The 21,534-nt window shown below is 39.2% G+C and overlaps 1 protein-coding gene and 1 long non-coding RNA gene across 6 annotated transcripts in view; one reads left to right on the forward strand and one right to left on the reverse strand.

Annotated features, from left to right (window-relative positions):
- Positions 1–21,534, reverse strand: part of FYB1 (FYN binding protein 1) — a 68,114-nt gene that overhangs the window by 14,760 nt on the left and 31,820 nt on the right. For all 5 annotated transcript variants that reach the window (XM_064438094.1, XM_064438093.1, XM_064438092.1 and 2 more), the window contains exons 3-10: positions 13,121–13,301; positions 11,323–11,372; positions 10,179–10,198; positions 9,348–9,394; positions 7,788–7,905; positions 5,963–6,119; positions 3,612–3,756; positions 713–741 (exon numbers count right to left, since the gene is read on the reverse strand). In XM_064438094.1, coding sequence (XP_064294164.1) covers positions 713–741; positions 3,612–3,756; positions 5,963–6,119; positions 7,788–7,905; positions 9,348–9,394; positions 10,179–10,198; positions 11,323–11,372; positions 13,121–13,301 — 747 coding nt within the window. The remainder of the gene's footprint in view (positions 1–712; positions 742–3,611; positions 3,757–5,962; positions 6,120–7,787; positions 7,906–9,347; positions 9,395–10,178; positions 10,199–11,322; positions 11,373–13,120; positions 13,302–21,534) is intronic.
- On the forward strand, positions 12,603–17,246 carry LOC135310472 (uncharacterized). The gene is made up of 2 exons (XR_010370542.1): positions 12,603–13,082; positions 16,475–17,246. It is a non-coding gene; the product is annotated as an uncharacterized LOC135310472 (long non-coding RNA).

The raw sequence follows: 21,534 nt of genomic DNA on the forward strand, positions 1-21,534 counted from the left end.
AGAGAACAAGTCTTATGAGGAGCGGCTGAAGGAGCCGGGGTTGTTTAGCCTGGAGAAGAGGAGGCTGAGGGGAGACCTTATCGCTCTCTACAACTACCTGAAAGGAGGTTGTAGCGAGGTGGGGGTTGGACTCTTCTCCCTAGTAACAAACAATAGGATGAGAGGAAATGGCCTCAAGCTGCGCCAGGGGAAGTTTAGGTTGGATATTAGGATCAACTTCTTCACCAAAAGGGTTGTCAGGCATTGGAACTGGCTGCCCAGGGAGGTGGTGGAGTCTCCATCCCTGGAGGTATTTAAAAGAAGGGTAGGTGTGGTGCTTGAGGATATGGTTTAGTGATGGACTCAGCAGTGATAGGTTAGCGGTTGGACTTGATGATCTTAAGGGTCTTTTCCAACCTTAACAATTCTATGATTCTATGATAGCTGTGCTGTTTTGTGGGGTGATTTACCTTCACACACATACACAAAAAAGTTTTCCATCTTCTGGCATGCTTCTGAATCACAGTATTGAAGACAAAACTTTCTTACCCACCTTCTCATAGGTGGAAAGAAAGTTAATTTGGCCACTATCCCTCCTTGTCTGTTATCTGTTAGCTAATATTTAGCATGCTTATGGATAATTACTGCATTATTTGGAAGCTGCAGAGGTCTGGATTTGAAGGCAAGCAGTACATGGAAACAAGTCTCCCCAGAAAGTAGACGTAAAACTTACTTCCATCTCCACTTTGACCACCACTCTGACTGCAAAAGCAAGTGAGAGACATATTAGAGAAAAACAGTCATTCTTTGGAAAAAGAAAACACCATGATCACCCATCACTTTTGCTGTTGTTAGTTCTAAACTTTTTGGCTTTGTCAGTCATCTACATTGCCAGCTGAGCACTACAAACTCTTCACCGGAAGTTCAGGCACTTGCTTGTGTGTTCTATCGGGGCAACAGCTAAATGTGCCAGTTCTTTTTCCTCTTTCTTTTCACCACACACACACTGATTTCTACAGTCAAATAGTAATTGCATTCTCTAAAGAAAACATGTAACCTAATCCGTAAGTGAACTAACTCTTAGATAAGGAAAGATTAACTTTTAGTAGATTCAGGTAAAGCAGGAAAAAATACTCTTTTTTTTTTCTTTTGAAATAATTCATTACAAATCAGAAAAGAGTATTTTAAAATATCATTCACAGTAATTCAAAGTGTTATAAGAGAGACAGTTATCAATACTGTCTTTAGTTAATGTAAAAAAAAAAAGGGTAGTATTTTATAAGTAAAACTGTGAAGCAAATTCTCTATTTGCATAAATCAATGCAGATATTTTAGGCCAATGAAGGTGCACATTTTCATACAAGCAGAACATTTGGTCCTAATTTCAGTAATTGTTAGCAGCTGTTAACAATTTCCAATAAAGTGTCATTTTCAAGGAAATGCAAACTGATATCTACAGCTATGACAATTTACTATATTTAGAGTATATTTCATATTCCTGTTGATATCCTTAAACTAAAGTAGAAAATATGACTTAGGATCATGGGATAATTCATGTTGGAAGGGATCTGAGGAGGTCATGTAGTCAAACTTGATGAGAATTAAAATATAATCTGACTGAACTCTAGACAGTGCATCCACACCCTTTAGATTCATCTCTTATGAGGGGATTTGCTTGAAATGAAATGGTAAACAAATGAATTTATTGCTGAACTAGCAAAATAAATCATTGTGTGATGCTTTAAACCTCTAAATGCATCTTTCTAACATTTCAAGGATTCTATATTATCCCAGTGTTCTAACAGTAATTGGAAAAAACCTGATAGGTTCACAGTAGCTGAGATTATTTCCAGGTCAGAGCCTGACTTAAACTTATACATCAAAACAAGATACTTGTTAAACTCTTGTGCCAAGAAATCCTGAAACACAACAGCCCAAGTCACTTATTAATTTTGGAATATTAACAATAGTACTGATAATGAGATAATACTATTTGGTCAAGAGGTTTTTTTTAGTATGACATTCTTACAGTGGTTTCAAAACATGTTGGTGTATGTCAGACCTTCCAGCAATTCATGCTCATGAACTGAAGTGAATGCTATTAATCACCGCAGAAGATGAAAATGTCAAAATACAGCTTAAAGGATTTAACAAATCGGAGCCATTCATTCATCCTTCCTAGTTCCTTACACTGTTGTTTTAATATGCAACAGTTTAAGTATTCTTGTTTGCTTCTGAATGCAATAAATTTTCTAAATTCTTTGCATTGAGGTGGTTAATTGTAATGCTTGCCATAGCAAAGAGGGTTGCCCAAAGATTCTTCTGCAATGAAGTACCTAATGCTCAGATAACCTGAAACCTAGAACAAATAAAGCGACTCTTCTGGCTAGGTTACGATGCTGAGACAAATGTGCAAGGAGGAAAAATGGTATTGAGCAATCTGGGAAAAGATCAGATGCAAAACTATATTGGTTGCTTAAAGAATGCCAGCCTGAAGGCAGATCTTTCCAAGTGATGTTTCTGGAGCTTATCTGGATGTTCTAGCAGCTGAGGATCAACTGCATGCAGTGGCCAGCCAGCTGTGTTCCCTTTTTTCCAGCCTCTAAGTTAAGGTACTGGGAAGCAGTAAAATAAGGTGTAATGGCAAAGTGTTTCAAGATGATTGTCCTTCACATTGAAATTCACTACACCCATATGCCAATCTCTTATCTGAATGCTGGGATATGTGTTTCTCACATCAGGACGTGTAATGGGGAGTGAGCACTGGTTTGTTTTATCACATGACAGAAGCAGACTTTTATGTGAGGTCAGGTAACAGGGGTACCACCATCATGTTGGGCCATGTGATAGCCTTGACTTTTGTCACAAGATCACGAGGATGCTTTCTTGCCAGCAAGTCTGATATGCTGCTGGAGATGGCACTTCCTCAGCTGCAGATCTATTTGACATGAAAAATATGGCATATTGAAGTAGAGAGTCAGCAATGTAGCACTGCATTGCAAATACATGTGAGACTGTGACATCAAGGAGAAGCTTCTGATAAAGTGAAAAAAGTATAGCTCATATACTTCTCATGGGATTTTATAGGCCTGATTTTCAGGACTAAACACATTAGCCACACTGTCTTCTGAAGGACCATCCTAGCCATGCTTCCAGAGTTCCCTTCTTTTCAAAAGGAAAGAGGTAGTAAGACTCATAGTTTAAGAGCAATGAGTGTGATCAGGAGTTCCCCAGTGCAGTGAGTGTTTACATTGCTTTTAGAGTCTTTTATTCTTGCATGTTAGAAAAGGCAATATGTGACTTCAAAAGGCAGAAGAAGAAAAGAGAGGGAGGGAAGAGAATTGCACTTCCTGCAGGTGATGTTTTGCATTTTGTTCTCTTTTGGACTGCAGTGCTGTAGTTCCTCTTCCCATAGTATGGATTCCTCCTGAGTATGAATGCCTATAGATGCTGGATTCCAGAATCCATTCTTGTTTCTCTGACTACTTTAGTTTGAATAGCTTAGTTACATGTTTCTGGTATAAATGGCTGTTCTTCTGTGACAAGAGTCTGCTTTGTTGTTGTAAAACTTCCCCTAACTAAGCTGACTGGGGTGAATCATCCGTTGCTTTTCATGTATTCTTTATACATACCTGCTAATGCTGTCCTGCTCTCCAACATCATCATACACTTCTTGGTCACTCTCTAGATTTTTCACAGTAGGTCTGGTAGATGGTTGTTGTTTTCTTCTTAAAGAATCATAATCAATCTCCACAATAGTTGTTTTAATGTATCCATCTAAATGAACGAAACCATGTGATTAGGCAGAGATAGTTTTAAAGCTTATGGTAAAGGCATGAGTTTAACAGAAGTTTCAGAATCAGTGATTGAATTGTTTTGTTTGATCTTTGAAAACTTTCAGAGAAATGTCTCATTCCAAGCAGCCTCAGCCTGAGTCTACACAAATCTCAGATCTGTCTCAGATCTCCCCCCCAAACCTTCCTCAGCTGGTGGCAAGTTAACTTCACCTTTACTTGCTTCTCAGCTACGGCAGAAGAATTTGCTGTGCAGACTCCATGAATCATGGGGCAAGCTCCCTTTTTCAGCTAACCTTGGGATCACTACAGTCTCATGGCATATTTTAGGGCAGTCCATTGCATGAAGTTTCTGACACGTCATTAGGAGGGAGAAACATTTTGTTTGCATTGATTTTGCTTCAGATGGTAGACATGCTGCAGCTGCATTGCTATCCTCTTGTCTGTGGATCTTCGCTAAAAAGATCCGGTTATACCCCTGGGTGCAATGGCTCAGGAGAAACCTGCAGCAGAGCAGTTGGCCTGAGATCGGGAACTCTGTCTCTGCTGAGGGGAATTTTAGACAGGCATACTGCCTATACAGAAGAAAACAAGAAAGGATTTTCTCAAAGGTGAAAAATGCACATGGATTTCTTGGAAATGGAAAATCTCTGACTCTGCTACTTCTGAGTTAATCCAGTTTTTAGTGTGCTTCACCTCAAATCTCTAATACACTGATTTATTTCTTTTATTGAAATAATCAGAACTGATTTTCTTCTGGTGTTTGGTCTTCTTCACAGACTGTTACTGGCCTGTGAACATGTGAACACTGAGGGCTGAAGCACTGGTGAAACAAATTAGGCTGAACTGTTGACGCTTGTCAGTGAGAAGCCTTGTACGGCTTGCAGTTTTGCTGAGGCAAGAATCAGTTTATGAAAAGTAAATTAATTAAATGTAAATTAATTAATTGACTGCACATGCTCAAGAAAATAACCTTCTCTCAGTCCTCACTAAGATTTGTTTTCCTATGTACAAAATGATCCATGCAAAAGGTTTATTTAGAAACTTCAAAGTATCACAGAAAATTTGATATTGGAACCTACCTCTTGAGATCATCTTGGCCAGTCCCCCTGCCCAAGCAGGATCTAATAGACCAGGTTGCGCAGGACCATGTCCTGTCAGGTTTTGAAGATCTCCATGGAAGGAGACTCCACCATCTCTTTTGGCAACCTGTTCCCTTGCCCAGTCATCCTCACAGTAAAAAAATGTTTCCTGATGCTCAGACAGAATTTCATGTGTTTCAGTCTGTGCCCGTTGCCTCTCACACTGTCACTGGGCAGCACTGGAAAGAGCCTGGCTCCATATTCTTTACACCCTTCCATCATATATTTATGAACAATTATAAGATCCCCCCGAGCCCTCCTTTCACCAGGCTGAAGAGATCCAGCTCTTTAAGCGTCTCTTTGTATGGGACATGTTCCGGTTCCTTAATGTCTTTTTACATCCAGTGCTGCAAAGTGCTCAGCTGGTATTGCCCAGTTCTACATGTGTGAACTGTCTTACTGAACTTACCGTCGTTTTAGTCTCCTTAAAAATCAAGTAAGTACTTTTAGTAATTTTCGTTGATTTTATTGATCCATCTTTTCACGTCTTTGCTATAACCCAGGAGCCAGATCATCAACCACTTATTGTGCTCATAGATCCACTGATGATATTTATGCAGTTAGAGAAACATCTTGGATTTCAGACAAAATAAAATCTAGAAATCAGTTAGAAACTTTCCATAGGAATAGGAACAAGACAAACACTTAAAACAGGACCTTATATTCTCTGCTTCTATTTTAGGAACACCCATATTATTTTTATTACAAAGATGTGAAAAAATGCAATCCTTGTTACTTGCATGTAGCCAAGTTCTGATGCTATTTGAAGGCTGACATGGAATTATGTTTCAACAGGACCATGAAGATCCCAACATATTGTTCTTAACTTATTCTGGTGCCTGTAGATATTACATTAGGTTGTACAATAACTTCCTATGTGAGCTAAGCCTCACATGCCAGCTAAGGACAGAAGGCTGAGTTGTGATAATTATTTACTTTGGTGGCCAGTGACTCAACCTTGGTAAAGCTACTCCTTGGTGTAATGCTCACATGTTTGCTGTCATACAGTGAAAACATTCAGGAACACAGTGAAGAAACAGAACTCACAACATCCTTTTATCCTGCCCAGCCACTTTCCTTCTGGATTGTCTGTGAGGCGTATGATTTCAATCTCATCCCCCTGTTTGACAGTAAGCTCATTCTTCCCTCCCTTGTGGTCAACACAAGCTCGTGCTTGATGAAGGACTTGGATGGGTCCCATTAACTGCAGAGAAGAAGCAACAAAAGAAATCACAGCTGTGGAAAAATGGAGTTCTTTCCCAAACATTCAGACAAAAGAGAAAATAACTGCAATGATGATTATTCATTTCATTGACATTTAGAATACTCTAGGCAAATAAACAGAAAAGCATCACTCCTGTCCCCAACTACCCGATTTAAATTAACAATCAGGAATGAAAATAGAGAGCAACAGCATAATAGTAGAGCAGCTGAAGAAGTGACTGGCAAAATGACAGAAATGCAAAGACTAAAAGCAACAGGTTAACCTATGGATCCTTTCACAGGTTCACAAAACAGGCACGTATTTAATTCCAGTGGGCAGCTCCATGTTCCAGCAGAACTACTCATATGAGTATGTTAATTAATGTAAATAAGTCCACCACATAATGTTCTGTGTTTACAATTCTAATCTATAAATGGTCCTACAAGTAATCACAAGAGATGATCACACTGATTATTGGAATTCAGGATTTTCTTTGTGAGATCTTTAGTATATATTTTGGAGAAACCACTTTGGATTTTAGTATCTGTGGCTTTAAAGATATCTGTGATCTTGCAGAGGCATGTGGCTGTTGACAATTATAGGCTAGCTCAGGAATATCTGTCCTGTATAGGTGGTAAAGAAATGGGGGAAAAAATGCAGTAAAATATGTTTGTTTGCATGTAAGAATAATAACATACTTTAATGGCTGTGAGACAGCAGTCTGCAGTCTGAAAGCATTCAGTGCACTAATGCCTACAATTCACAGGAGTGGTCTGAAAAATAGACCTGGAGCCTGACAAGGGTCAGCTAACCCACTACTATTAGCTATTAGTATTTTCCTTTAATATTTGTTCCTCAACTCATGTCAGTCTCTCCACAGCAGACCAAGGCCATGGTGTGAGAGAATCACTGCGGCTTTACTGCGTACAGAGCATAAGAGGAAGGAGAACAAAGCTGCCCACTATGTACAATGACACTGAAAGAAGCACAGTGGAGCATTGTGAACAGGCATTAGTTAACAGAAAATGGCAGGTTTGTAAACTGGGGGAGCATGCTGACCACCAGCTATATAAAAATTATATAAACCAGAAAGAACTGTCTCATCATTTAGCCCCTAGGCTTTGACAGTGGCTGTAGCTCCCCTACACATGCCCTATTCCCTTCCTCCCTGTTTAGGCTAGAATTCCCTTTAGGTCTCTTCAGACCAAAACAAGGGCAATGTGTTGCAATATAATGTTGAAAACTCTTAAGGGCTGGGTACTGTTTTTTCTGACTCCAGTGAAGCAAAACCACTAAGTATATGGAATCCAATTCCTAGTTTTAGTAAGGTCTTTTGATGCTCTTCTAGTGAAATAAATGCTTTTTAAACAGAAAAGTGAAAGGAAATGTTTGTAAGGCTTTTTTTAATAGAAAAAACATGAAGGGAATTTAACAAAAATTATATAAACACTGAAAAAATGTTTTTGCCCTCAGTACAGAGCCTGAAGTCAAGCATATGCCAAAATATAAAGGGGTAGCTTAAACCTTTATTCAGAATTTATCCAGGTGCTTGAACTACTTACCATAACAAATAGCTTTGTAGCCAGCTGAAAAGTGTATTTTGAACTCAACAACGCTAAATAATGCTTCTAACATGTCTTTGGCCAGATTACAAAACAAAAAGCTTACCTTGAACTTCTTCCTTATTTCCTGCTCTTTCTTCTCTTTTTCCTTTTGTTCTTTCTTCTCTTGGTCCATTCTTCTCTTTTCTTCCTTGTCCCGCTTCTTCTCTTTTCCCCTTGATGATCTGAAAGTGCATTGCCAAGACTGAATGTAGCAGTGAAGCAAATCTCGCTAGAGCTTTCTTATCCAAGGTTAACAAAGAACTGCGTGTGGTGGAAGAAGACTTCTCCCAGCGAAATCAAAGGTACAGATTCTAAACCTATGTGTGGCTGCAACAGATAGAGTAAACAGCCCTTTCCCTTTTATTACATATATAATTTAAAGTGTCCTGAAGAAGACAGTACACCAGAAAAGGTTATTTGGAGGTAAGAGGCTGGCTCAGCATGTGCATATCCAAACATCTCTGAGCTTATTTTGTCAAGCAAGCTTAGAAACTGGTTGCAGTCTAGGTGTTGTGGCACTGGCTGCAGCTGTTAAATATTTACTCAGGCCATCAGTGGTTGATGCAGCCTAAACTGAAGCCTGAGCTACCACTGGACTGTGGTTTTAAACTTAATTACAACCTATTCCAGCAGTCTACACAAATGACAGTCCATTTTCTGCACTGTGTCATAAATGTGACTATCATGACAGGGTACACTTCCTGCTGTGCTCATACACTAGATGGTACTGGGTTCTGGGACCTGGGATGTAATAAGGACTGTAGCTACAATTCTGCTGTTAGCTGCCAACTGTTTGGCTGGAAGAGCTATGCTTTACAAACCCTATAGGACTGATTGAGTGAAGCTCTCTCCTCTTCATTTTCTTATACTTGTGCTAAACTGATATGCTCAAATCATGTTAAAAAAAAAAGACTGAGGATCACTTGTTTTGGTTATATAGTTTTAAAATTCTCTATTTGCAAAGGGAATTAAAAAATAATATTTTACTGAAAGTCATTACATCTGGAATAAGGTATTTTTGTGTAGCAACTTTAGATTGTTACTTATTCCAAGGGAATTAGAGCTTTTCTTTGGCTATTGTCATACAGTGCATCCCATATATTTAGACATTAGCAGGGCAAGAGACTCCTCAAAATAAAGGGCTAAATGGCAGAAGAATGACCAGACCTTGTATTCTGGCTCTGTAGCTCTGCCAGAGGACTCAGGCCATGAGAACTGTAAATCCAGCCTCTTGTAGGAGTTCTAAATACATCTATCTAGAAAGCAAGAACAACAAAAGGTCTATCTGGGTCCCTAGTACCTAGGGATTGAGCTTAGTTTTCCTCCTGGGCTGTAGTTCCAAACAATGATTCAGACAAGTTCCTTAGATCAGAAATCAGACTTCTGTTACCTAGATCACAATATCCACATGGTTTTATTAAGGAGTTTTCCTAGCCCAGGGCATAGCAGATCTAAGTAGGAAAGAACCTGTGAACAACCTGATGTTCTCTAGGTGAAGTGAATGAACACAGTAATGCCTGGCAGGGACTGCAGTGGAATCACACTTTTGTGCCACGTGCAGTATCTTTGTTAGCAAGCTTTTAGTAGTACAGATGCAATAGGTTATAGAGTTTAAAATTACTACCTGATATCATTTATATCTTCATACATTTCTCCATCACTTTCTTGGCCCTATAAGAAAAATTTGGTTTTCAATGGCCTACATACATTTGGAAAAACACGAAGAAACCGGGCCTGCTATGTAAGCTTCATACAAACTATATAAAAACATTTACAACAAAATGAAAATACCAAATTAATTTAATCATCCCAAACCAAGTTATTACATTATTCAAACCCACTATTTTTTTTTTTCTAACTTTGATTTTACAATACCACAACTATTAAGTCCTGGATTGTTACAATCATACTAGCACATTGCTTAGTCCCAAGTGGATTTTTTAACTGCAGTGTTAGTCCTGGAAAGCCTTTATCTGTGTTGATGATTGCACTGCCATGATGAAGGTGCCAGGGTTAGCAGTAGTTAAACTGGAATGCTGGGGATCTAAATGGGACTCACATTAGGGTCCCAGAGACTGTTTTAGTCCTAATAAGCCAGGTACTTAAAGACATGATATAAAACTGTACTTAACTAAAACAAGTAGTTTATTACTAGAATAGAACAAGGCCCTTTCTTCTGGAAAATTTCAGTGAAATGAAACGTCAGTGGAAATAGAAGGTGGTTTTGCGCTTTTTAAAATCAATTTTTGGTGTCTAGCCAGCTTTGATAATTAGTTCCAGTTTGCTCTGCTTACCCAGTTTTATTTCTGTCCTTCATAACAAGTAAGTGCTTCTACAATTTACTGTCAATATACTGGATTCATTCTGCAATTAATTTTCTAATGTGTTGAAGGGATTTTAATAATTTGTAAATTTGTGCTAGAAGGATAGGCTTATAATGGAGGATAACACTTACCCCCTCTGTATTTCCATGACCTATATGACAAAAAATAAAAACAGGGTATTTATTTTCTGCTGTACAGAAAACTATTAATTAAATATTTAGTATGTATGTTCACTTAATAGTGTAACTATTTACAAACTGCTAATAATACTAGTGATATTAACTAGAAATATGTGCAGGCTCCTGGCTTTTAATTAGGGTATGAATTAAAAAATCAGAGTTTTTTCAGGCTGCTTTTGTAGTATGCTGTAAACTAGAAATATCTACAAAATAGCATATTTCACTACATATTTTTAAAAGTGGAAAATTTCTTTTAAAGATTCTTTTGTGACATTGATGAACTTACCTATGGTATTTGTTTACAAAAATGCCTACTTATACAGGAAAGTAATTGTTAAAAACCTAATAAATCCGAACAGACCTCAAAAAACTTGCTTGCACAAGACCAATAGCTGTGTAAGAAGGCCAAAGGCTCTTTTTCTAAGCCAGCCTGTACCCTGGGCTGCAGGAAAAGAAATTGTGAATCTCCTGCTTCCTCCTTACTCTGCAGGTAATTAGGTAAGAAAAGGTTGGGCTCAGTTTCAGCTCCACAGCCCACATTGCTGTAAGCAGGGATGGCTAGCGCACTAAAAGATGCATACTGTGCCTGGCACAGACCAAGTCGTCTCAAGGAGAGATCAGAGGGCAGATTCTTTGTGCCACAATCTGCTTCTCTGGCTGCTCCTGGTACAACATAGCAGCTCACTGTCTCTTATTGAAGGCAGACCACAAAGCAACATTAAAAGCACAGTCAACAATTTTTTTTAATCAAGTATAAAACAACGACTGCTTCACAAGAGCACCCAACTTCAACTCTGAAAGAGCAGCATTCATTTTGGTTCAGATTTGAAAATCTGGTAGTTTACAGTCCCAGCATATTTCTAACCAAAAAAAGGCAGGGAGAGGGGAGATATTTAAAGCAGTTCCTGAGAGTCTGTCGTATTAATTAGGGAACTGTTAGTGTTATGAGACAACCATCTTCATCCATAAAACTGCAGAACCAGCATAATTATTTACACAAGTCCCTCATGAATACAATATGCTTTTGCTAATCCTATAAACACAATATGTTTACAGCTTGGTATAACTGCCATTAACTAAAATACATGCATCTTACCCTGTGAAACAAATTCAACATCATCATAATTTTCTTCATGGTCTGGACTTCTGTAAATACAAAAAAGTGGACATGTGAAACCCATGAAGGTGGTTTTATGATTGCATTTTCATTCACCACTGTTCTGGTGCTTTTTTCAGCTATTTTGTACAATTGCTGGGCAGCTTGTATGTAGTAGTGAAGTACCCACGAGACTCCCTGAATTGTTATTCCTGACTGTGACTTGGTTCTTCACACAGGGACACCTTGATCCGGAGTATAAAAGGAAGAAGGCACTCAGGTACCATGGAGATGAGTGTGGCATGAAAAATGTAATAGGCAGATGGGCTGACTGAATGGAAAGAATCTGTTGGGCTTTTTAACCATCTTAGCAGGTGCAGGCTTCTTACACAATGTACAAGCAGAACGCCAGACTTTTGCACAATGTTAAATATAGCTCTAAGATTTGCTCCTTGACTTGTAGAGCTTAAAGTATAAACAAGAGACAAGAGAAACAGTGATATAAGGTTAGATCAGGTAAAAGGTCTTTGGTGGTGTTAGATGTAAAAGTGCGGTAAAAATGAAAGAAGCAAGAAATTGAGAATGTAACTAATAATAACATCGGGGACTTTTAACTTTATAATACCTTCTAATAACTGAAAGAAAATTAGGGCTGAGAGTCATCATCAAAGAGGTGTAATCAAAGAAAGGGCTTAAAAGCAGAAAGTGGTATTTTAAAATTGGCTTGATGGAGAAAGCACCGAGACAGGGTGAAAGAAAACATGTCAGTACCCAGGCACACATTTTCAGCAGAGGGGAGAGTCCGGAGGACACGCAGGAACGGGAGAGCAGGACAACCTGGAGGTAAATTTCTTAGGTCCCTGAACACAAAGAGGACGCGCCTGCCTGCCGAGGATTTGGCAAGAAGGGTACCCAGGGGGCTCTGCGGGCCGGCCGCTAGATGGGGCGGTGGTGGCGGCTGCCGGTGGCCGCCCCTGGCGCGGCGGGGGGGACCTTTCCCTTCCCACTGCACAGCGGCGCCAGCACCGCTAGGCTGATGTTGTCACACCATCCGAACCGAAATACAGTATGCTGCTGAAATATACCTCTCTAATGCCCGATGTATGCTGCATGTCTGCCGCTTGTTGCTGTTTTCAGCAACTGCTGGCCAGACAGCAGCTCATTATTCAGGCTCAGCTTGTTTCCGGTCAGTTTTGACACTCGGCCAAAGTGATTTTAACTCTTTGTCGCTGGGAACTTCCCCTTTTGTTTGCAGCTCTTCGGAGAAGGATAAAGAAAGGAGCCCCATATGCAACAGAAACTTCCCAGTGTTATCACAACAGGTCATGACGCGGCTCGCTGTGCAGTTTGACAACCAGCATCGAGCTCAGTACCTCCGGCTTGCAAAGCTGCTTCCTGGGGTATCAACTGATAGGCCTGTCTCTCCTGGCCCTCTTCCCCCAGGAAAATGCAGGGAAAAGCTTCAGTTATTGACACAACTGTTTTTCTACCAGTGCGTGAATTCTTTGAACCCTTCTGGACTAAGAAACCCAGTGGGACGCTGTTCCCTCCCCTTAACAACAGGGCCGTAAGAAGTGTTGTAAGACAATTTAGGGAAACAGCTGACTAGACAGAGGGTTCAAGCTAATAAAAACTAATTCCAAACAGGCCAATGAAAAGGTAGGACAAGAAAAATGGCTTGGGACCTCACTCCCCTGGAAATGTGGGACACCTGCATCTTTAATCTGCTGCTGCATGAGCAATGTAATCGGCAGAAAAAGGTGAGAATATAAAGACTTTGGAGTTTATGTTCACTTACATGGTTTCAGAGCTGGGCTTGATGTTTCTGGGAGGTAGGCTGGGAGCTGCTGGGGGCTGCAGAGAGGGGTGAGAAGCTGGTGGAGGAGGTGGCAACTGCATAGCAGAGTGTGGTTGAGGTACAGGTGGGGAGAGTGCTGCTGAGGAAGGTGCCATCTGTTTCAAACCTTCATTTTTATTGCCTGGAAAAAAAAAAAAGCAGAACAGCTGAGGAAGGAACCTTACTGTTTACATGAGGTATTAGGATAAAATATCAGTACTGCACACACCCCAGAGCAAATATGTTCTATTGCACCTGCTTCTTAGATACACTTGGTGCCTTTTCTTACCAGAGGCTCTTCCTAGAACATACTGCCTATAGAAAGCCTTGAAAATGTTTTGTCAAGACATGAGCAAGTCACAAAACCATCACTTTATCCAAGCTTTTGTGCTTTACAACTCAATTATAATTTAATTTTGCAATTTGCTTGAAAAGACCAGCTGCAGAGTTTCACAAGCACTAGTGTGGTCTTTCTGGAGCTTTACTCGCTCAGAGACAGTTTCAAGAGAAGGGATGAGAGATGAAAAGATACTTCGACATTGATTAAGAGGTGTATAGGTCTCTGCATATCTTCAAATATGCTTGTAATGTAAGTTATAAAAGGCCGGACTTAATTTTCTAGCAAGTCCATACTAGAAAAGTTGCAGTTTGAGAAGCTACACCCTCAACAAACAGGTGCAGTCTTAAAAACAAGATGATGCAGTGCACCAGGCACGGAAGCCATAATTGCATGAGCGGGCTGTATTGCATGTGTGCTGCACTGAATTTGTGCTCCTTGTACAAGCCACAACCAAACCAGAGTAACCATTGCTTTGAGAGTTCACGTGAGGGAGAAGTTATTCAACACAGTGAAATGAAATCACTGTTTGGATGCCATGATGTTAAACACAGGATTTTGTTTCAGGTATCATTAAAAGCTACCCAGAAAGAATTGTCCTGGCTGTATGGAGAGAAGTCTAACAAAATCTAAGAAAGAGGAGAGCAGAAGGAAAAAGCAAATTCACACTTCAGTTAAAACTGACTACAATCGAAAAGAACCCCCTTTTCTTCTGGAGATCTTTTCCAAGTTCACAGCTGTATAGTGGAGATTAGAATCTTGTCAAGAAAAAGAAACTTTCACCACACTGGAAAAAAGTGGTTTAAACACAAAGCAACGACAAATATTTAGTAACACTTAATACCAGGACTGAAAGTTAAAAAACTACTAAAAGAGCTTTCTTTAGCTTCTTGGCAATCTGAAATTCTGTCCTTGGGATAGACAGGAGAAGGGGAATCAACAAGTATTAGAAGGATCTCTCATGTGTCACGTGGAAATCAAAGTGAAATTACCAAGCCTTGACAGTTTTTCTGCTTACTAACAAAGAACTAAAAAATTTCTGGATAAATCGGGCTTCAAAGCTGCTTGGAGAAACTTGTCACCATATGTGTCAACAATAGTGCATTTGAAACCTGTGAAGTACCTCCATTATTTAAACAGCAAAGTACTAAAAGTCCCAACACTGCTGATTACACAGGTGAATTCTGTGGTGTTTTTGTTAAGGAACATTCATCTAGCAGAAGCCGACCCTTACAATTTAAGATATACCAAGTAAGAGTTGTACAGTATCACATATCTTTTTATTCATATATCTTTTTATCATTTTATTCAAAAGTATAGCCCAAGAGTCAATTAAAATAATCCTCTCACTTAGTACTGAGGAGGCTACAGCAGGGTTAATGTGTGCTAGCTGGAGGGAGCCCAAATGAGAAGAGAGAATGATTAGAGGTCTAGAAAACGTGAATTCCTGGAGATATTGAACAAATCGTGGTTGTTTAGGGAAATATTATAAGATTGAGGGAGAACAAAATGAATACCTAAGGCTCTGGGAAATAAGAAAGGGATTTTTTTTTCTGCATTTCCATGGTGGAGAAGGCAAGAAGAAATGTGTTTTAGGGCTGGCAACATTTGTTAGGAGGCACTTTCTAATAGTGAAGGTGGAATTGCAGTGGCCTGAGGTCCATGTTGAAGGAGGATAAACTTACGGCACAAATAAGTTCTAGTACAGTTGCTCTTACCCTACATATAGGGATGGACCAAACAACTTCTTTATGTCCCTTCCAGTTCAATGATGACATCCTCTGTTTGTTGTCCTATATTTTACAAGACATCACATTTAAAATACTTGCCCCTATATTGAGCCCAACAGTTAGAGATCTACTGAAATATGATTTTGGCTAAGACTTGTCTTCCAGAAAGATGTGCCACTTATTTGAAGACGAGAGAAAGAATGTACCGCTGCAAAGTCTGTGTGGTTAAGTTCACTCACTGTTACAATCCGCATCTTATTGTTTTCTAAGTTCATCAGACTTCAGGTTCTATTTCTACTTTTGCTTTCTAGATCAAAAGACTTTTTATAACCACTGTTTTCTACCTGTAAGGCATTCATACCACTGAACTTAACCAATTTCTCAGATTCATTTTTGCTAACTTTAAAGACCCCACCTTTTTAATCTAATTTCAAGGCATTTTTTTTTTCCCATCTAGCAGTTAATTTGTAGCCATTTCTGTAATCTCTCCAACTTTTCCAGCATTGTAAAAAATCTGGCACTGGAATTCTACAGAGCACACACTTGTTTGCCACATGCAGTGATGAAAATTACTAGTTGTTTCTCATCTGGCCATAGCTCTACTGATTGCATCCAGGGGTTTTAGCATTTTCTCCAATTGTCATCCCTCCTCTTGTTTTGGAAGTGCAGACACCTGAATATCAAACTAAGGCCCATTAGCAAAAAACTTCTATTCAAAAACTTTGGAAGTATATGAAGATTCCTTAAGGGTAAAACTCCAAGAACTTAGGGCTACCGGCTGACAACCATTATGCATTAGACTTTTCTGTACATCATTGTCCTCACCTAACTGCAGAGTTGTTTATGATGTCTAGATTTTTTTCTGAAAGCATTACACTACCTCATTTCGCAGGTATGGCTTACATATCTTCATTCTACACGTATATTTGCATTTGAGTAAAGACAAACGTAGTTAAAATGAGCCAAGATTACACAGGATTTTGCTCTTGTTGTATCTGAGTCTTGGAGGACTGTGTGTTTGTATTTAACTCTTCACAGTCTTTATAATCCACAGTCTTTGTCAGCTATAATCTCATATTGTTCAAAAATCCCTGATAAAGATCAGTAGCACTGACAATCTAAGCATGTATCTGCAGTTGAATTCTTTTAAGCAGATTCTAACCAAATAAAGAAGCCAGGAAGAGTTTTTTTCATAGAAGCCATGTTAATTAGTATTAATTATACTCTCAAATTTTTGTGTTTTAACAGGGAATCCTGCATCAGTTTTTCTGTGGATTAATAGGCTGGGAGAACTGGGTTTGTTCAGCCTTGAGAAAAGGAGGCTCAGAGGGGATCTCATCCCTGTGTACCAGTACTTAAGGGGTAGCTACAAAGAAGATGGAGACTCCCTTTTTACACGGAGTCACATGGAGAGGACAAGGGGGAATGGACACAAGTTGCTCCTGGGGAGATTCCGATTGGACACAAGAGAAATTTTTCACAGTGAGGACAGTCAAGCATTGGAACAATCTCCCCAGGGAAGTGGTTGCCTCGGCCACGTTGGACACCTTCAAGAGTCGTCTGGACAGGGTGCTGGGCCATCTTGTCTAGACTGTGCTCTTCCTAGAAAGGTTGGAGTAGATGATCCCTGAGGTCCCTTCCAACCTGGGGTTCTGTAATTTTTGTTGCCCTAATACACTGTTGTGTTTATGCAGAACATGCACACGTTCATTATGTCATCATACAGCATTACGTCATTGTGTTTGTAGGACTAAGGTGACAATTCTGCCCAAATCTCTGTGCATAATACTTCTTACACATGATGTCTCTTGAGAGCTGAATCCAGGCAATAGGAAACTGAGCCAGGAAAGGATACCACATGTATTTTAGATTAAGTTCTTTTTTTTAAGCATAAAGGCTGAACAACCTGTCCCTTTTAATGTATGTACATTGCTGGAATCTAACAATAACTAAATGATCATCATATTACTGGAAACATTTTAAAAATTATTTTCTATCTATTAAAACTGACTCTTCCCTGCTTTAAGAACTGTAATTACCTACACTTACACTGGCTGAGACTGATGTGGGTGTAAACTGCTTTAATTCTAATGCTGAAAATAATGGGATGAGTTAGGTAGGAAGGTAACATTCAGTATGAAATGCTATTATAATCAGGCCCACAGAGCCACAGCTCTTATAATATTTCAGTACTGGTTCGTTTCCTGTTTTAATGGAGCATTGCATTTTTACGCCAGTTCCATCTTTTTGTGTCTCTGAGACACTAGTACTCTGAGGACATGGAAAGGCTCTGTGCTGGTAGTGGAACTGAAGTCACCTCCAGACACCCAGAACAAGAAATCAAACTGAAACTACATCCTGGCTTCACATGCACCCAAATCACTCTCATCACAGGAAACAGCATTAAGGACCATCACTGTGTGGTAGCTTTGACCACTTACACCTCAGTTTCCAAATAGCCTCTTGGATCTTCTTGGGACTCTCAGCTTTTTCACGTTCTGTGCACACTGAAGAAACAGATGCAGAAACTGAAGCTTTTAATAAAGAAATGAAAGAACAGTTGAAAAGGAACAAGTTCCTCAAATCCTGTGCAGCTGTATAGCAGCTAAGAGAAACTTGCCATAGAGACTGTCTATAGAAAGTACCAAATATTCCATTTTACTGCTGCTCGTGGCATTAAACTATTTTAATCATGCCCAGAGCTGCAGCACTTAGAGCAGATCTGTGCATAGAACACTGCAAACCTTTCTCTTATGTTCTTGGGGAACCTTCTCAAACAACTGCCATAGGTGCAGTGACCAAAAGACCACCTACATTCTTGGAGAATGTTGATTTATCAGGAAGTTCAAGACATTGAAATTGTTGTGTTGTAAAACTTGTGTGTTTGACCCTTTCTATTCCTGGCTTGCGAAAGAGAAATACTGATACCTCTCTGGTAGCTAACGTAACATCTAGAGAAAGATCCCATCTTCCCTTCATGTCCAGATATTCTGTGTTCAACAGCCTCAGGAGAAATCAACCTGTGTATAACAGTACTCTTTAATTTCCATGCGTCTCCTGTGTGAACTCAAAGATAAACCAGTAAAAAGCCCAAAATAAGTCCAGATTTTTGGAACCCATGTACTCTGTGTAGTTAAAAACAAGGCAGGATGAGGAAAAGGTATCAGTTCTCACCTTGCTAAATATTTAGTGCTGTCCTGAGGTGCTGTATTACTCTGTCCTAAGACGCTAATACCAGAAATATGTGGCAAACTGAAGGGAAATCCCAGCAGTGCCTGCTGTCCTTGTTGGAGTAACACATGCAACAAATACTTGGTGGGATAGGAATCTTACGGAAACCACTACTTTGGCTGGGGTCAGTTCTCCCCAGTCCTTTCCAAAATCATAAAATAAATTGGACTCCTGTGCAAGGGTGATATGGGCTCCAGTACTGACAAAACTGAAGTAACATGTCTCTGTTCATCCCATCCCTAAATACCAGGGTATGTCACTACTTGGATGAGACATTGGCACATAGATGAAGAACAGTATGTAATTATCAATGAGAGCAGATCAGAAGCAGTCAAAGAAAAAAAAATAATATTTTTTGGCACTCATACCTGCAGTTCAACATCCACTGGATGCAGATACAAACCCAGATGATCAATTCAACCTGTACTGCAATAGAATGTGATTACCTGGCACAAAGCTTTTAACTGGCAACAATGACTAATAATAATTTTGATAATGTCCCTTGAAGTAGGAACTATCCCATCCTGGCAGAGGGTGGTCTGGCTTCAGCTATTCATATTTTTCTCACACCTTGGCTGGACTGCTGCAGTAATGTATTCTTGCTCTCAAAGTCAACAGTGCTTAAAAAATTCCAGTTAGCTCAGACAGTTGTATTGCATCTTATCAACAACAAAATCTTTTGCAAACACATGAGCCTGGCCTCCAGTCGCTACACAGTCCAGACTTAACTGCAAAGACTTTTGTTTAAGGTATCAGGCTGTAGCATCTAAGCCATCCATTCCCTTGACCAAGAAATTTCTAGTCCAAGATTGTGTACTAAACAAAACTGAAACTGAACAGCAATGCATACCACACTGCCTTCTATTTCAAGTTCACTCTGATCGCACCTACTTCACCAGAAATACATAGCAATAGACATGTAAGAAACTTCTTTCCGTAACAAGGCAGTCTCTTGCACATACAGGGGAAAAACTATTTCTTCCCTTCATATCCTAAAAAACAGACCATGCCCCCTTTTTTGGCCTAGAGTATGGCCTTTGGCAAGACCTTATTCCCTTTGACCCTGATGCAGTGAGCTACTGATGAGGTGTTGACCTCTTCTGCTTTTGTTAATGTAAAGAAAACCTGACAATGATCAGCTACTGCAAGAAGATTCCAAATGTTCTGTAGGAAAAAATGCCTGGAACTTTAAATTTCTTAATTAATTTCTTCATTTTTTATAAAAAAGGACTTCAGGATTTTTCAAGCAGTTACATAGTCAAAAGTTTTGCGTTTTGAAAGAAACATCCTTTTATAAAACAAAATGCTTTTGACCTACTCTGCAAATGCAACACCTGTTTTCAGTTTTACTGCAAAACATACCACCGTTTCTACATGCAAGATCTGGGAAGCTTTTTGGGTTTTACAGAGGGTTTGCTAAGAACCTGCAACAACGTCTGCAGCAGCTGATCACCCACTTCCTACTTTATTCATGATGTGCAGAGCGCCGTTCTCTGCAACACTTCCCTAACCCACATGTTCATTTAGATACAAGCCATGGTTTCAGATTTCACAATTATGCTGCTTTGGAGCTGCTCAAAGTAAGCAGGTAAACTTACAACATTACTGAAGCTCAATGCTTTTGATTATTCTGTTGTCAGATGTACCGTAACAACAGAGACACAAAGATTATTGGAGACACTGCTCAGACCTTGAAAAAAAGACCACAGAAAGTTTTTTATTATTACCTTCCTTGAGTCCAGAGCCCACTTTAAGAAATACCCAGGTACAGTCTTTTTCTTAATTTTCTTTTCTTTTATTCTCCTCATCGCTTCTGATTCTACTTCCAGTTAGATGGTAAAGCTGCTTTTCAGCCTTGTATGAAGGAAATAACCTCCAAAAAAATGAGGGTGTTTTGGAGGAAGGGAAAAGGGGAAAATTCCATTTTAAGACCTTTGCTGATTGTTGCTCATATAACATATAAAACATAATCAGAGCAGATGGAGAATTTGTCCGGTTTTAAGCAGAACTTCTCATTGATCTCAACTGGAAAAACTTGTTTCCAGAGCAGATACACAGACTACCTCAAGGGTATTTAATGTAACGTAACACCTATATAATACCTTATAGTCTCAAAATGACATAGATGAGACATATTAATTCCCAGGCCACATATCTGGTAGAGGGTTTTTCCCATTCGATGGGAGAACGTAGAGACAAACAGATGAAGGATAAACAACACCTGAAAGTAAGCATCTAAATCTACATTTAAGGTTGCAACTGAAAAATATTAAGCATGTATGCAATCGTACTCCCAAAAGAAAAAAGCACATGTTTCATCCAAAGTACTTTGGTATGTAAAAGCTTGCATGACTGAGTCTTGCAGTGACTAAATGTGAGGTTAGATATTCGGAATGTTTTGTCTGGGCAGTGCTGACTGGCATAAAGAAAGTGATTTCAAACTACAAATGTGTAATCATATGCAGAAGCCTATCCTTATCTAAAGAGGAACACAAAATTAATTCCCAGTTGAACTGTAGGTGAAACTTTTCATTGTCTGATGAAAAGCCTTAATGATTACTTCTTTTTTAAGAAAAAATATTTATAAAACTGAGCCAGTTAATTTTATATAGCATGGTATCATTTAATAGGCAAGAAAAAAGAACAGCAATTGGAAGTATTCAGAGATGGAGGATAAGTAAGATAGCAATAGATTAAAATAGATTTTTGGTAAATCATTTATATTTAAAAGAGAGGGCAAAAGAAAATGTGTACAATGATGCAAAGGCAAGCAAAAGAAAATGGACTGGAACAAATTTACTTAAAATATTACTATTAATTTCCCCAACCAACAAATTGATGAAGGGGTTGATTATTTCTTAAACCTATTGTTCAATATGAAAAATAATTACTTCATACATAGCATGCAATTTTAGTTAAAAATTAATCATGGGAGTGTAAACACTGATATATAAAACATCAGCTGCATAAAAAATTCCCATGCAACAATGTCATGCATTCAAATAGTAGGGTTTGTACATTTTCTCTTCAGGACCTGCAAACAAGGAACACTGTTGTTCCAAATGCACACATTTTAG

The sequence above is a fragment of the Phalacrocorax carbo genome, chromosome Z (assembly GCF_963921805.1).
Source record: "Phalacrocorax carbo chromosome Z, bPhaCar2.1, whole genome shotgun sequence".
Classification (NCBI taxonomy): Eukaryota; Metazoa; Chordata; class Aves; order Suliformes; family Phalacrocoracidae; genus Phalacrocorax; species Phalacrocorax carbo.